A 13,916-nucleotide genomic window follows, 5' to 3' on the forward strand; every position below is an offset into this window, starting at 1 on the left:
CCAAAGACGTCTACAACACCGTCGGCGTTGATACACAAATCACCACAATCGCACTTTACCACTCATTTCAAAGGAGCTTGCTTAATACATGTCACATCCAAACTTGGAAGAGCAATTCAAGGAGATGCAATAGCGTCTCTTAGAATTGAAGGCAAGCAACAAGGACTCAAAGGAGAAGCTCAGAGCCAAAAGGGGAACACTATGAAGCCAATAAAGATCCTAGATGAGGAGCCCTCACACCAAGTAGGAAAAGATCATGTAGGCTAAGATACGAGGATTAAGAAATCCCAGAAGCATGCTAAAGATCGGTATGAGAAGGAAGAATATAGCTTGAAGAAATGCACGCTACCAAAAAAATTTCTTATCGATACCAACCATCGACCGAGAAGAATATGTCTCCAACTTAAAGAGTCCCGAGGAGAAATCAGAGACTGGAGATAGCCCGAGCATGAATGAGACCGACTCCAAGCACTGGAGCATCGAATTGAAAAAGGCGGGGTTGGGTCGAAAAGATTTGACCCCTCGAGTCGGAAACATGGCTTTCCTATTCACTCCATGGATGTTAGAATACTCACTGCCTAAATGTTTTAGGATGTGAAACATCTCGACATATGATGAGAAAGCTGATCTAGGAGATTACATCAACACCTTCAAATCCTAGATATTCTTCTAAGGAGCAGGACCTGAGGTCATATGCCGAGCATTCTTTTTTCTAGTTCCGCCTAGAAGTAGTACCAAAAGCTCAAACTAATGTTGTAGGTTCGTGAAAGTAGCCGACGAAGAAGTTCATGTAGCAGTTCGTCGAATTTGGCACTAGGAAAACTCTCAAAGAGATGAATTGTCTTGAGATAGGACATTTTGGGCATTTCAAGTCTGAAATTTGGAAAGATTTCAAAAGTATCAAGGTAGTAGGCCTAACCCAAGCATGTTGATTTGTTCTTTCGGTGTTTTCCTTTCTTTTTTTCTTCTGGATTTCTTATTGTGTGTTTGAAGTTTTTCTTCTGTTGTCTTTTGCCTCTATTATTTTATGGTTCTCTCTTTGTGAATTTTTCTTGGCTTTTGTCATTTGCCCCCCTTTTTAAATTTTTTTAACGCCATATATATAATATATATGCATTTAATTTTTATTTCTATCTCATATTTCAACGTTATGAACTCTTTTGGTGAAGTTTCATAAATGTATTACGTCCATTACATGACCTACATTTTGTTTATATTTCAGAAAACGTAGAAGTTGCAACTATCTTGATTGGCTCTACTCATTACAAACATTTCAACTTCTTTGGACATCATATTTAAAAGGCTAGGAATAGCCCAGAGTGATTTTTAGTCTGTTGGAAGCAAACAGTAGAACTCCTTCTGATAACAAATGTCTCTAATTAGTTATAATAAACAAATCAATTTCATTGGAAAATACATGTGTTTTATGGCATTCACTATCTATAGAATTTGAACTCATAAAAGACAAAATCAACCATTCTAAATTTTATTTTGATCAATTTGGATACTGATATCTTTGTTACTTTTATTTGCCTGAAAATTACAATTTATAAAAGCAAATCTCTATTATTTCACTGCTTAAACAAATATACTAATTAATTTTTAGTACGTGCCACAACCTAGTTTTTATAAATAATTTTATTTTTTTTTCTTTTCCGTACCAAAGCCAAGTTATTTTATAGGAAGGAAAGGAATCCTTCTTTCTAGTTTCTAAACGAGTCTGCACTCGAAAGCCCCAAATCGCCAAAATCAAACCCTAACCCTTCCAAATCTCATTTCTCTCCCCGACCACCGTCAATGGCGGATCCTTGCAGACCCGTCACCGGCTACCCAGCCCCTCCTCCGACCTCTTACCCGCCGAACGCCGCCGCGAATGGCTATCCGTACCCGGCGACGGGCCTACCGCAGAACTACGCGTACCCATACGACTACGACCAGTCCGCCAAACGCGCCGCGTTTCTCCGCCGCGTGATCGCCGTGATGATCGCGTTCCTCGTCATCTCCGCCTCCATCGTGTTCATCGTCTGGCTCGTCCTCCGCCCCCGCCTCCCGGACTTCTCTCTGGAATCCGTCTCCGTCTCGAATCTCAACGTATCCGCGCCGGCCTCCGATCGCCCCGCACTCTCCGGCGACTGGTCCGTCGGATTCTCCGTCTTCAATCCCAACAAGAAGATGTCCATCTCCTACGACGAGCTCACCGCCGAGGTCTTCTACCGCACCGCCTTCCTCGCCGAGACGCGAGTCGCGCCGTTCTTTAACGCCGTCAAGGATCGGACGGCCGTCAACGCCACGTTCTCCGCCAGAAACTCGTACGTGGCGAACTGGATCGCGACTGGCCTCGACGCCGACCGGAGAGGCGGGACAGTCAGCTTCAGCTTCCGGATCTGGGCGCGCGTCGGGTTCCGCGCCGGCGGGTGGCGGATGCGGCGGAGGCTGCTCCGAGTCCTCTGCGAGAATGTCGGCGTCGGAGTCTCGTCCGCTTCCGGATCCGGGAAGCTCCTCGGCGGGCCCAGGGAATGCCGGGTTGGTGTTTGATTTCACTCGCTTCCTTCCACTGCAGTTTTGGATTTGAGATTTGTATTCCAGGACGTGAATCATGATTCTACTTAATAGGATTACCTGTAAATCCGTGTACAGATAAATTTCTCTTGGCTTTTTTGTTTTTCTTCCTTTCTTTCTCATAGTACCTGTTTGGTGTCAATTTGTATTGGCTTGAAATAATAGCAATTCCTCTGGTTAATTATGCTGCTTTGATTTTGTTCCTCTTTTCAAGATAATATCTTTCTTTTTTAAAATTATTGAGTGGTCATTTTGTCCACTTGTTGTCATCAGATTTATGGTTCTCTTCATTTGTCCTTTTTGGGTTTCAAGACAATTAAAAGGCAACGATAGAAATGAGATGAAGCTTATTAAATTGTAGAAGTTGATGATTGGGTATTGGTTATAGAACTATTTATTGAGACTCTTATTACATCATCAAGCCTGTAAATTTGAATGAGTCTCATTTCTTAGCCATTGCTATTTTAGCCCTACTCGACATAAGACTTGTTCTGATTTTTCTACCACAAGCATGTGGAAGTGAGGCTCTTTTGCTACAATCAAAAGAGGCACAAGTGGTCTCGGGAGTCTTGTATGTTTGTACGGTAAGAGCTTTCAGATCAAAAATATTTGTGGTGTTGGCTCGTCAAATTTACAGTTATGCACAAAATGGAGAAGATCAGGAAAGTAACCTTACTGATTTTTAAATGAATTTCAGTGCACATGAACTCAAAAATGTGGTCACTCACTGCTAACTAACCGGTTGTCTATTTCATGCTTTAGAGACATGATTTTAGTTTTATTATGATTTTCAGTGCATGCATGGCCTACTTCCTAACACTCCCCTGGGGCTTAATGCTACTTTTAGGTCAATCTGTTTTGGTTTCGGAGCTGGATTGTTTCTGGGATAATTTAACGTTTTTTTTTTCAGAGAGAAAAGTTTCAGACCTTGAATTATCATTAGGCATATCAATCAAAGCCCCCTTTTATAAATCAACAGGAATGTAAGAGTTACAACATACATCAATGTCAATAAAAGTATGGCCTCTTTGTTAGTTTGTGAGCCAACATATTACAAAGTCTAGGCAGTGGTATAACCAAATTGAAATTACCCTACTTTCTTGTTATGTACACAAAGATAAAACTGTTATTGGAATCGCGAAAATATAATTTGTCAGATGTTTATTTATATTTTTAGGAATATCTGTAGTCAGGTGTCAAGGGTCATATGCCAAGTAACCATGACTCTTACTAAAATAATGGGATGTCATTACTGATTACTGCTCATCTTTACAGATATTTTTGCAGGCTTTACATTGATTCTCTAAACTTTATGCCTACCTAATAATGTCAATCCTAATCAAGCATGACACCACATGCACTAGCTTATAGCATAAGCGAAGAGAAGTTTCATACGCTGCTTCTCTACATGACTTGTACTATGGGAAAAACATGTGCAACTTCTTTTTTCCTTTTTTTTCTCCCTTAACTAGAAACTTCCTTTGTCTTTTGTAGCATGTTTTCTTAATTTTCTTTTTTTGGGGGTATATTTTGCTTCTCTATGGGATCTCGCTAATGAGTTCCATCAAGATTCAACCAGGGTAGGTGAAGTTATTGTTTGGTTTTATAGACAGACTTCTCAATTTTATGTCTGATAGAGCTTGCTTCGGTAACAAATTATGGTGACATAAATCATATGCGGAGATAGTTGTTAGCTTCTCCACAAAAAGTTACAATTGTTCTTGCGGTAAATCATGGAAACGTAGACAGTGATAATCAAGCTCACAAAAATATTTATATTGCAGTACAAAATTGGTTTCAGTTTAAGGCCTCTTCATAATCAGAGTCGGCGACCATTCTTCAATCGTTTTGCCGACATAAGACTATGTTCTTGTTTTTTTTACTTGTGCCAAGTGAACTCGTGTTTTGTTAGGAGAACATAACACAAACTTAATCAATTCTTATCAAGAAACTTCATAAAATATGTTGATGCAGATTTAACTTATGAAAATGAGCCAAGTATAAATTAGATTTTTATGCTTATTCTTTCTCACTCTAAATATATTCTTAAAGTTAATTAATTATATTCTATCTCAGTCTATTTTTTTAGCTCATTTTCACCCAAAATTTCTCTTCAGCTTCAGGTACAAACATTATTCTCCAAAATCATATATAAAAATAAATTTTATCAAGTTTTACCAAATATTCATATTTGGTAAAACTTGATAAAATTGAAATATCTAACATAAATCAACTAAGTATTTGTTCTCCGTCTGTTCATTAAAATATTCATATGTTCTTATATTCGCGTTCTTAGTTTCTTTCAATATTCATTAAATTCGTTGTTTCTCATCACATTATGAATATATCTAAAGCAAATTTTATCAATTTTTATCAAATTTTGAATGTGGATTTCTAACACAAAGATGAATATATAACACAAATCCCAATTATGCTAGAATCATTAATTTGTTTTGAAATTTATTAAGTGCCCATTAAATATGAATAGTCTATATAAGGAAACCGAATTCCCTCTATTTTATAAGTATTCAGCGTATGATAATTTCTACTATATTAAATAGTCACAATTACTACCACAAATTGACATATGAGCATAAAATCTAACAAAGCAGTGGTGCGATAGGCTCAAGATCTCTGGTTCTCGAAACCGATCCAAACAATAAAACACATATTATCGTACTAACCTTTAAAACCAAAAAATGAAAGAGGGCCAACAATTGTGCTTATAAAAAAAAGTTGGTAAAAAATAGTAGCGTTTATTAGTACGTCGAGATGTGGTCAAAACAACCAAATATATATATATAATAAAAAAAATCAGCCATCGGAAAAAGGGTCAAAATATCAAATTATAGCTAAACCATAAGAGTTTCGTTTTAAATTACAAACAATTGAAAATTTATTGTTGGCAAAACATTCAATCAATACGAAGGGAGTTTATTCCTGTCTACAAAGGGTTGCTCATTAGCTCAATACATAAGAACATATAAACCATCATGGGTGTGATTGACCTATAAACAATGAAAATTCTCGATTATAAAAGATAAACATAAAGGTGGAGAACATGAAGCTCTTATATGCAAAAAAAATTCACTAGTATTATAACAATTCAATCTGAAACCCTCAATTTATCTTCTCTTTAGGAAAGCTTAGTTAATTTTAGAGAAAGTTCGATATAATACTTACACCATCAAGCTTCGTAGAACGACTAGTGGGTCCCTCATTGAACAATTGTGTAGAAAGGTTTGTAAATCGACAACTCGATCAGATGTAAAAAGTTTGTAAATATGATATTATTAACTAAATGTAAAAAAAAATTATCGATTTAAATTTTAGATATCGATTTTAGTGAATATATTAGTCATATATATTATATACGCATAATTTAGTCTTTTAGGTTAATTATTTTGTTTGTATATTATGCCTTATTGTATTATTCTTATTAAGCAATTCATAATGTAACGCTTATAATATTCGGCCTCTTTTTTGTTTCTCTCTCAATATCTTTTATTTTTTTTTACAAATTTATCATGATATCAGAGTCTTCAAATCCAAATTTGGCATTCCTTCACTGTTGGATCGTCACAAAATTTGTACAAAATGTTCATAACACATATTCATCAATTCTGAACGGTGGAGATGGTGTTATAAGGATTCTAAGTTTGTCTGTCGTGTGGAGAGATAAGTTCCAGATTGAGTTTACGCATTCGTCAACCGTTGGATCGTCACAAAATTTTAACATCATATTCGTGACAATCAGAGGTAGAATTTTCAACGGCGGGATTAGTTTGGAATCGTGCAGTTTCGATAACTCTTCTCGCACAATCTCACGCCATGCCTTCCTCGTCTTCAAGAAGCTCAGTGCACTTTTTGCTTACGCTTCTGTTTTTTGTATAACAAACTTTCGATGTAGCATCGTGAGTTTTCTGGAGAATATTGGATATATTAGTTATATATATCATATGAGGGTAGTTAAGTCTTTTAGAGTTATTACTTTATTTATATATTCTGCCTTATTGTATTGTTCTGATTAAGCAATTCACAATGTAACCCTAATAGTATTCAGCCTATTTTCATTTATCTCTCAATCCCTTTTCTCTTTTAAAAATTTATCATATCGAACCAATACTTTAATTGGAATGGCTTACATTATTCTCATTCTAAATCTTCATGCAGCAAATGAAAAGACCATGGTGCAAAAAATAAGAATAACCAAGAATTTCTATGCTAGCTACAAAATTAACTCACTATCGAATATGGTGATTATCAACCAAGTCAACAAATCATAATCTTATTCTATTTTTTTGTCTAAGAGGAATAAATCATCATGTGTGTGCAAGAGAGACAAACAGCGAGAGTACTAGTGGCTCGATTTATTTGGGAGCCTTGGACAATATTAAAAAAAAAATTCCTATTAAACATATTGAAATTATGTTTACTCAGAGACAAATGTCACACACAATATGTGAACAATGTGTGACAATCAAGCAATGCGTAAAAAAATAAAGACAAACAAGCAGTTCTTAACTCTTTCGGTGCAATGTCACCTACGTCTGGAGAGTTGTCGCCCACTTAAAAGGAAATCCATTAATAAGTAACTATTCAATAGCATATGATGGTCTTATATGAACGATCACATGTTCAAAACCTTTTTTCTATTACTATCCGTAAATTTCTATACAGGCTCCTCCTGAATATGAGATCCTCTCATTTTCACCGAAACTCACTCAAGTGTTTATTTCTCTCAATTATAATGAACGTGAATAACACTCAAGAATTACAACTCACAAATAAGTGGAGACAATCAGATAGAGATACACGTACCACACACACACACTGCTTCTCGAGTCGCAATAGTTTTGAGTGAAACCGGAAACTTCTCAAAAATATTGGACTAGACAAAAATATCGCAAGATTTTATCGCGACGACCAAGATATCCATCTTACAAAACAAAAACTACCGATAAAAATAAGTCAGCAATAAATATAGCCACACATATTTTATTTATGTGTGATGATAAAATGTAATTCCACAAACTAATACAACTAACTAAAACATCGAGAAAAAAGATAACACAAATATCTATAATATATGTGTTTTTTTCACTCGGCTCTACATTTACTTTTTAGTTTTTAGTGGGCTTTAAATATTTGACACATTACTTAATATTTTAAAGGGTCAAGCGGGTATATAGTCAAATAGAACTTAAGTTTTTGCAAAATAGCCATAGTTTGCCAACTATAAACAAACTAGCCTAAGTAAGATTAATCTAGGGTGGATTAAATTTAATCCCAACGAACTATAAAGACAGAATGTAAGCTTTACGAAGGTTGGAGTAAAATTAATCGAGGCAGGATTAAAAGTCGTAGTACTCTCAATCGGTTATTTTGTTATACCTAATGAAACTATGACTATTTTGCAAAAGTCATAGTTTGAATTGACTACTTCATACCATTTTTCCTATTTTAAATGACACAATTACTTGAAATCATTTAGTATATAGATCAGTGAAAATGTTAACAACTATTTGAATTCTCAAGAGATTATCGAGTTTATTTTCTAATCCCAAAGTTAGAAGAAACGAAGGAGCTTTAAATTAGACAAACAGTGGGCCTATTATTGGAAGGGGACTTGGGCAATTGCCGTCCTCCAACCCTGATCCAGCAATGTGCGCGCGCGCGTGAGAGAGATTTTTTGTTGCGGTAAAAGCCTAAATTAGATATATGTTTAGATGGACAGGAATATCCTTGACTTGTAAGGATTGAAAGAGCTTATAACTGGAAGGAAAAAAAGCTCGAAAAGAATATTACTTGGATATGCAAAATAGTTCAAGTACTAAAGCTTGACTTTTAGTGGTGGTTAAGGCTTTGACATAACGAATCAAGAAACTTGATACCACTTACAAATATGACAACTATTCTTAAAGGAAACAAATTGTAGAATCTTTAAAATATAAAATAAAATAACAATAGATAAAAAAAATTCCTGGCTGATACTGAAATGAATTTTATAGAATCACAAAGTAGTTAAAAAGGTTGGTGTTTGATGAGAGGAATTTAAGAAAGCGTTTTCAGTTTGGTTAAAATAATTTCATTTTGCAAATAATCTTTTTTGGTCATTTTGTGATTTTATTGCCTACACTTTGCATTGTTTAAAATGGTGAATGTGGTCATAAAAATTAAACAAGGAGTGCAGTATGGACAGATGCCGATTTTCTAATTTTATTTTTTATTCAGATACATGTGTGTACTTGTAATAAGTTTTTCTTTTTCATTAAATTTTCATTATTCGCAGGAATGGTGCATAAAATAAACCTCGGGAGCTATTGAGGCCGAGTTCTTGTTCCATTTTATTTCCCTTTGCCCTTTGGTATGTGATTTCGAACCCCATCCTTCAATTTTACGAATGACAAACAAAGTTGCTGACTTTTATTATAATTCCGCCCCATTCTGATAATCAATTCATATTGGAGGAAAAAAATAAAAATTATGGATGGATTGCATGGATCGGCTATGAAAGATCAGATCATACAAGAGCTCATATTACGATAGTAATTATTATTATTTTCTAAAAATAATTTGACCATAGAAGGTTAACGACTGGAAAATGGATGGCAGAAGATTGACAATAATATAACAAACTCAGCGCAATTTATTCTTCTGCAAAGATTGAAAAAGTGTTGCAAATGTACACTCATTTTCAATTCGATGTTGACAAAATGGCCTGTGCGACGGGGCAAACTTTGTTTTCTTGGCTTAAAAGTAACTCCACCCGTCTCTCTTTAGCATAGCCGGTCCCAAGCCCGGACAAAGGAGGAGGGTTTTCACTTAATTTGTACGCTTTTGAAAAAACGAAATTATACTATATAGCCTTAGTTGAACGTTATAATGCCCGTTATTTAATCTATAGTCGGTGCATATATAAGATAACCTCACAAAGTGACCAAAGGTTCATGAAGTTATCGATAGAAAGAGATGAAAATCATGTATAAAAATATGAGTATCAATGAAGAACATGGAACGTAGCCTTTTGTGACATGAAAATGGCCTCTTTTAATGTTTGGTACGACGGAAAAATAAATTGACGTATAATTGAATATTGCTTGTTATTTGTGTGTGAGCGTTAGTTTAAAGTTGTCGTTGCTTAATTGGTTACACAGCCTTTACAAATAAATTTAGAGGAAGATCACTTGACCACAAAGTAGCTTCAAACATTGAAACAACATTAAAACACACGTAGAGTCAATGATCAAGAATTTGTCGAATTTTATTTTGAACTTCAAGAGGAGCTTCGCCCTCACATTTTTTTAATAATTACTAACACTCAAGTGGTACTTTCATTCGCGTTGTTCCGCCACTCTCTCATGACCTATAAAAAAGGTGGTACTTTTATTTTGTAAAATCGTTTGCAGTCCCATGTATGGGCATATAATACTCCATTGCCCCACGATTGGCCATTCATGAAATCAATTCACTATTTCATTTCATAGTTTATAAATTTCATAGTTCAGAATTACAATTTGTTGTTACGTTGTTTTATTGGCTTTACTTTTTAGTGCAAGTGGTATGGAAAGATGTCGAGAGTTATGTTTCCACTTCTGGATTGACATCTTTCCTCGTGTGTGCAGACAGTATATCAGGCAAGTTTCCAGTTTCGACAGATTGCTTCGCTGGTGACTTATTGCTGAGTTATTGCCTCGCTGCTGTCTTCATTTCAAGATATCTGCCTCGCTGGAGCCTTCATTGCAAGATATTCTTCGCGGCTATCTTCATTGCACGAATATTCACTTTGATGGAGTCTTTACTTTGTGATATTCGCTTGAGGCCGGGTAAGGAAACCCGAGATATCTTCCAGGATTGTCCTGCTGCTATAAAAGCCATGCGCTCTCCCTTAGCAGCTTGGACACTTTTGATCAAACACTCAGAGCTCTTAGACGTGCAAGACCGGCGGACTGGGAGGCTGTGTGTTTTGGTTTTAAGTGGTGTTTTCTCTCAAACACTATTCCACAGATTGAGTGTATGTGAGAGTTGGGTTCTTGTGCTTTTCGTGATTGAGGGTTCACGTACAACTGAAGACTGAAGGTCATCCGAGCCAGGAGGTTGCTCGAAGAGTGGAATTGAGACGGAGCTCAAATTCAGGGGGAGTCCCTGTCTAGGTGATCACTAGTAGTAATAGTCTCTAGGTTTTATTGATTTGTTGATTGTAATCAGATATAACCTTGTGTGTACTATTGACTACAAGATAGTGAAAATCCTTTCCACTGGCTGCGTGCCCCTAGATGTAGGTGTGATTCACCGAACTGGGTAACCATATCCTGTGTACTTTGTTTACTGCACTTTTTGTTGTTTATCCATATCTGTGTTCAAGCAAGTTGTCGGACACATTGTCAACACATTGTGTGCGACATCTTGCCATTGCAACTAATCAGAATTTCAATTGGTATCAGAGCAGGCACCTTGATCTCTTAGGTGGTTTCCTGTATTTTCTTTCTGATTGCCTATTATGGATAGTTCCCGAGAAGGAGGTTCTATCAATCGTCCTCTAGTACTCGACGGAACCAACTATGGATATTGGAAGGCACGCATGACCGCCTTCTTGAAGTCCCTGGATAGTCGAACATGGAAAGCTGTGATACATGGGTGGGAAGCTCCTGTGACTACTGATGACAAAGGAGCCCGTACTGGAACAAAGCCGGAAAAAGACTGGACCCCCACTGAGGATGAGGCGGCCCTTGGTAACTCCCGTGCTCTCAATGCTATATTTAATGGTGTTGATAAAGATGTTTTCAGGTTGATAAATACTTGCACTACTGCCCAAGAGGCCTGGGAAATCCTTGCTGTTGCCTATGAGGGAACTACAAAGGTCCGGGAACAAAAACTTCAGTACCTCACAACCAATTTTGAAGCCCTCATGATGCTTGAGGACGAAACTGTCGCTGAGTTCAACGTTCGTATTCGTGATCTCGCCAATGAATCATATGCTCTCGGAAAACCTATGACAGATGAAGATCTTGTTCGAAAAACCCTGAGAGCTTTGAGCTCTAGGTTCAAGATGAAAATCACGGCCATTGAGGAAGTTCATGACCTAAAGACGTTGAAATTCGACGAGCTAATGGGATCTCTCATGACATTTGAGCTCTCTCTTCCTAAGGTGGAAAAGAAACAAAGAGGGATGGCCCTCAAAAGTTCTGTTCATGAACCAAGGGATCAGGTATATTCAGACTCTGACAATGACATTGATGATACTATTGATATGCTTGCAAAAAACTATGGCAGGGTCATGAAAAGACTCAACCAGATGAATGGGAAAAATGTCTCACAAGATGTCAAGGACAATTTCCAACAACGTTTCCAGAAAAATACTTATCCTCACAGGAATAGTAAAAGTGGTGAACGATCTGGGAAAGGCAAAGGCATTCAGTGCCACGAGTGTGAAGGTTTTGGACATATTCAGAAGAAGTGTCCCAACTTCCTCAAGAAACAGAAAAATGGATACAACGCTACTCTTTCGAATGAAGAAGATGAAGAGAGTGACTCAGATCAGATAAGTAATTTTGTAGCCTTTACTGCTTCTGTCCATACTCATGAGTCTACTAATGAATTTGGTGAATGCTCTCAGAAATACGTTCTTGATGATGAACTATCTGACGATGCTATGAATGAAGCCTACAATACCCTTCATACCAAATGGGTTGAGGAATCCCAGATTCTAGACAAACAGAGTGCTCTCATCCTTACCCTGACTGAAGATAAGGCAAGGCTTCTGGAGACTATTGTGGATCTGAAGAAGGAAGTCAGTCGTCTGAATGGCGAACTCGAGCACATGACTAAAACGGTTAGAATGCTGAATTCTGGGACTGACAGTCTTGACAAAATCCTCACCATCGGCAAACCCGCGAAGAACATGAAGGGACTTGGATATACCCATGGAGCTTCATCATCCTAGACTACGTTCGTTCCTCAAAAGCAGACTAGCCAGATGTCGCGAAACTTGCCTCAACCATCTGGTAACAACAAATCTCATGACATTTCTCGATATCATCAATTTGGACCAAACAGGTCTCCTGTCAACAGACCTCGTTGGGTATGCCATTATTGTGGAAGAAAGGGACATATCCGTCCTTTCTGCTATCGTTTGTATGGGAGGAATGTCCGTCAGCACAGGTCCATCCACAGAAATGTCTCTTCTCATCAACAACCTGCTACTCGGTTGGAATGGAGAGTGAAAAATGCCTCTTATCGTGCCAATATTGCCTACACCTCTCTGAGTGCTTCCACCGGGAATGACTGGTACTTCGACAGTGGCTGCTCTCGCCACATGACTGGGGATCACACCTTCCTGACCAACGTAAAACCTTACTCCAACTGCCATGTTACCTTTGGAGATGGAGTCAAAGCCAAAATTGTGGGTAAAGGTCAATTAAACTATCCTGGTATGTCTTGTTTGACTGAGGCTTTGTTGGTAGAAGGACTTACTGCTAATCTTATTAGTACTAGTCAACTTTGTGATCTGAATTTGCATGTCAACTTTACTCGTGATAAGTGTGTGGTGATTAATGAAGATCGGGATGAACTTATGCGAGGAAACAGATCTCGTGACAACTGCTATATGTGGTCCCCCGTACCAACCAGCAATTGTCTCTTGACCAAAGTTGACGAAACCAAGCTGTGGCATCAAAAGCTTGGTCATCTAAATCTCAGAAGTATGCAGAAAATTGTCTCTGAGAATGCTATCATCGGTGTCCCAAACCTGAAGATTGTCGAAGGAAAAATTTGTGGTGAGTGCCAGATTGGGAAACAGGTCAAGAAGTCCCACAAGATGGTGCAACATCTTACCACATCTCGAGTTCTGGAACTTCTCCACATGGATCTGATGGGACCGATGCAGGTCGAGAGCCTTGGAGGGAAGAGATATGTGTTCGTCTGTGTGGATGACTTCTCCAGGTACACTTGGGTTGATTTTATTCGTGAGAAATCTGACACTTTTGCTGTTTTTGAAGCTCTATGTAAGAAGGTTCAGAGAGAAAAAGGAGAGAGCACAGGCAAAGTGATCAGAATCCGGAGTGATCATGGGAGAGAATTTGAGAACATAAGCTTTGCTAAGTTTTGTACTGAAGAAGGGATAGCACATGAGTTCTCTGCTCCTATCACACCTCAACAAAATGGAATTGTTGAAAGGAAAAATCGAACCCTTCAGGAGATGGCTAGATTAATGATGTTGGCCAAGAATATTCCACCACATTTCTGGGCTGAAGCTCTCAATACTGTCTGCCATATTCACAATAGAGTTACTATTCGTCCAGGTACTTCCAGCACTCATTATGAAATATGGAGGGGGAGAAAGCCAAATGTGAAATACT

The 13,916-nt window shown here is 37.6% G+C and overlaps 1 protein-coding gene across 1 annotated transcript; it reads left to right on the forward strand.

Annotated features, from left to right (window-relative positions):
- The first annotated feature begins 1,540 nt into the window (after window positions 1–1,540).
- Window positions 1,541–2,743, forward strand: LOC149381124 (NDR1/HIN1-like protein 10). Its single transcript, XM_089629809.1, has one exon. It carries the CDS (start codon window positions 1,798–1,800, stop codon window positions 2,533–2,535), a length of 738 nt encoding a protein of 245 aa, XP_089485935.1. The 5' UTR covers window positions 1,541–1,797; the 3' UTR covers window positions 2,536–2,743.
- Window positions 2,744–13,916: the final 11,173 nt, after the last annotated feature.

This window comes from Urtica dioica, chromosome 11 (assembly GCF_054948205.1).
Source record: "Urtica dioica subsp. dioica isolate 48M chromosome 11, U.dioica_male_clone48M_v1_H2, whole genome shotgun sequence".
Lineage (NCBI taxonomy): Eukaryota > Viridiplantae > Streptophyta > Magnoliopsida > Rosales > Urticaceae > Urtica > Urtica dioica.

Coding starts and splice junctions, on each gene's coding strand:
- LOC149381124 (XM_089629809.1), top strand. CDS start 1,798: ATGGCGGATCCTTGCAGACCCGTCACCGGCTACCCAGCCCCTCCTCCG.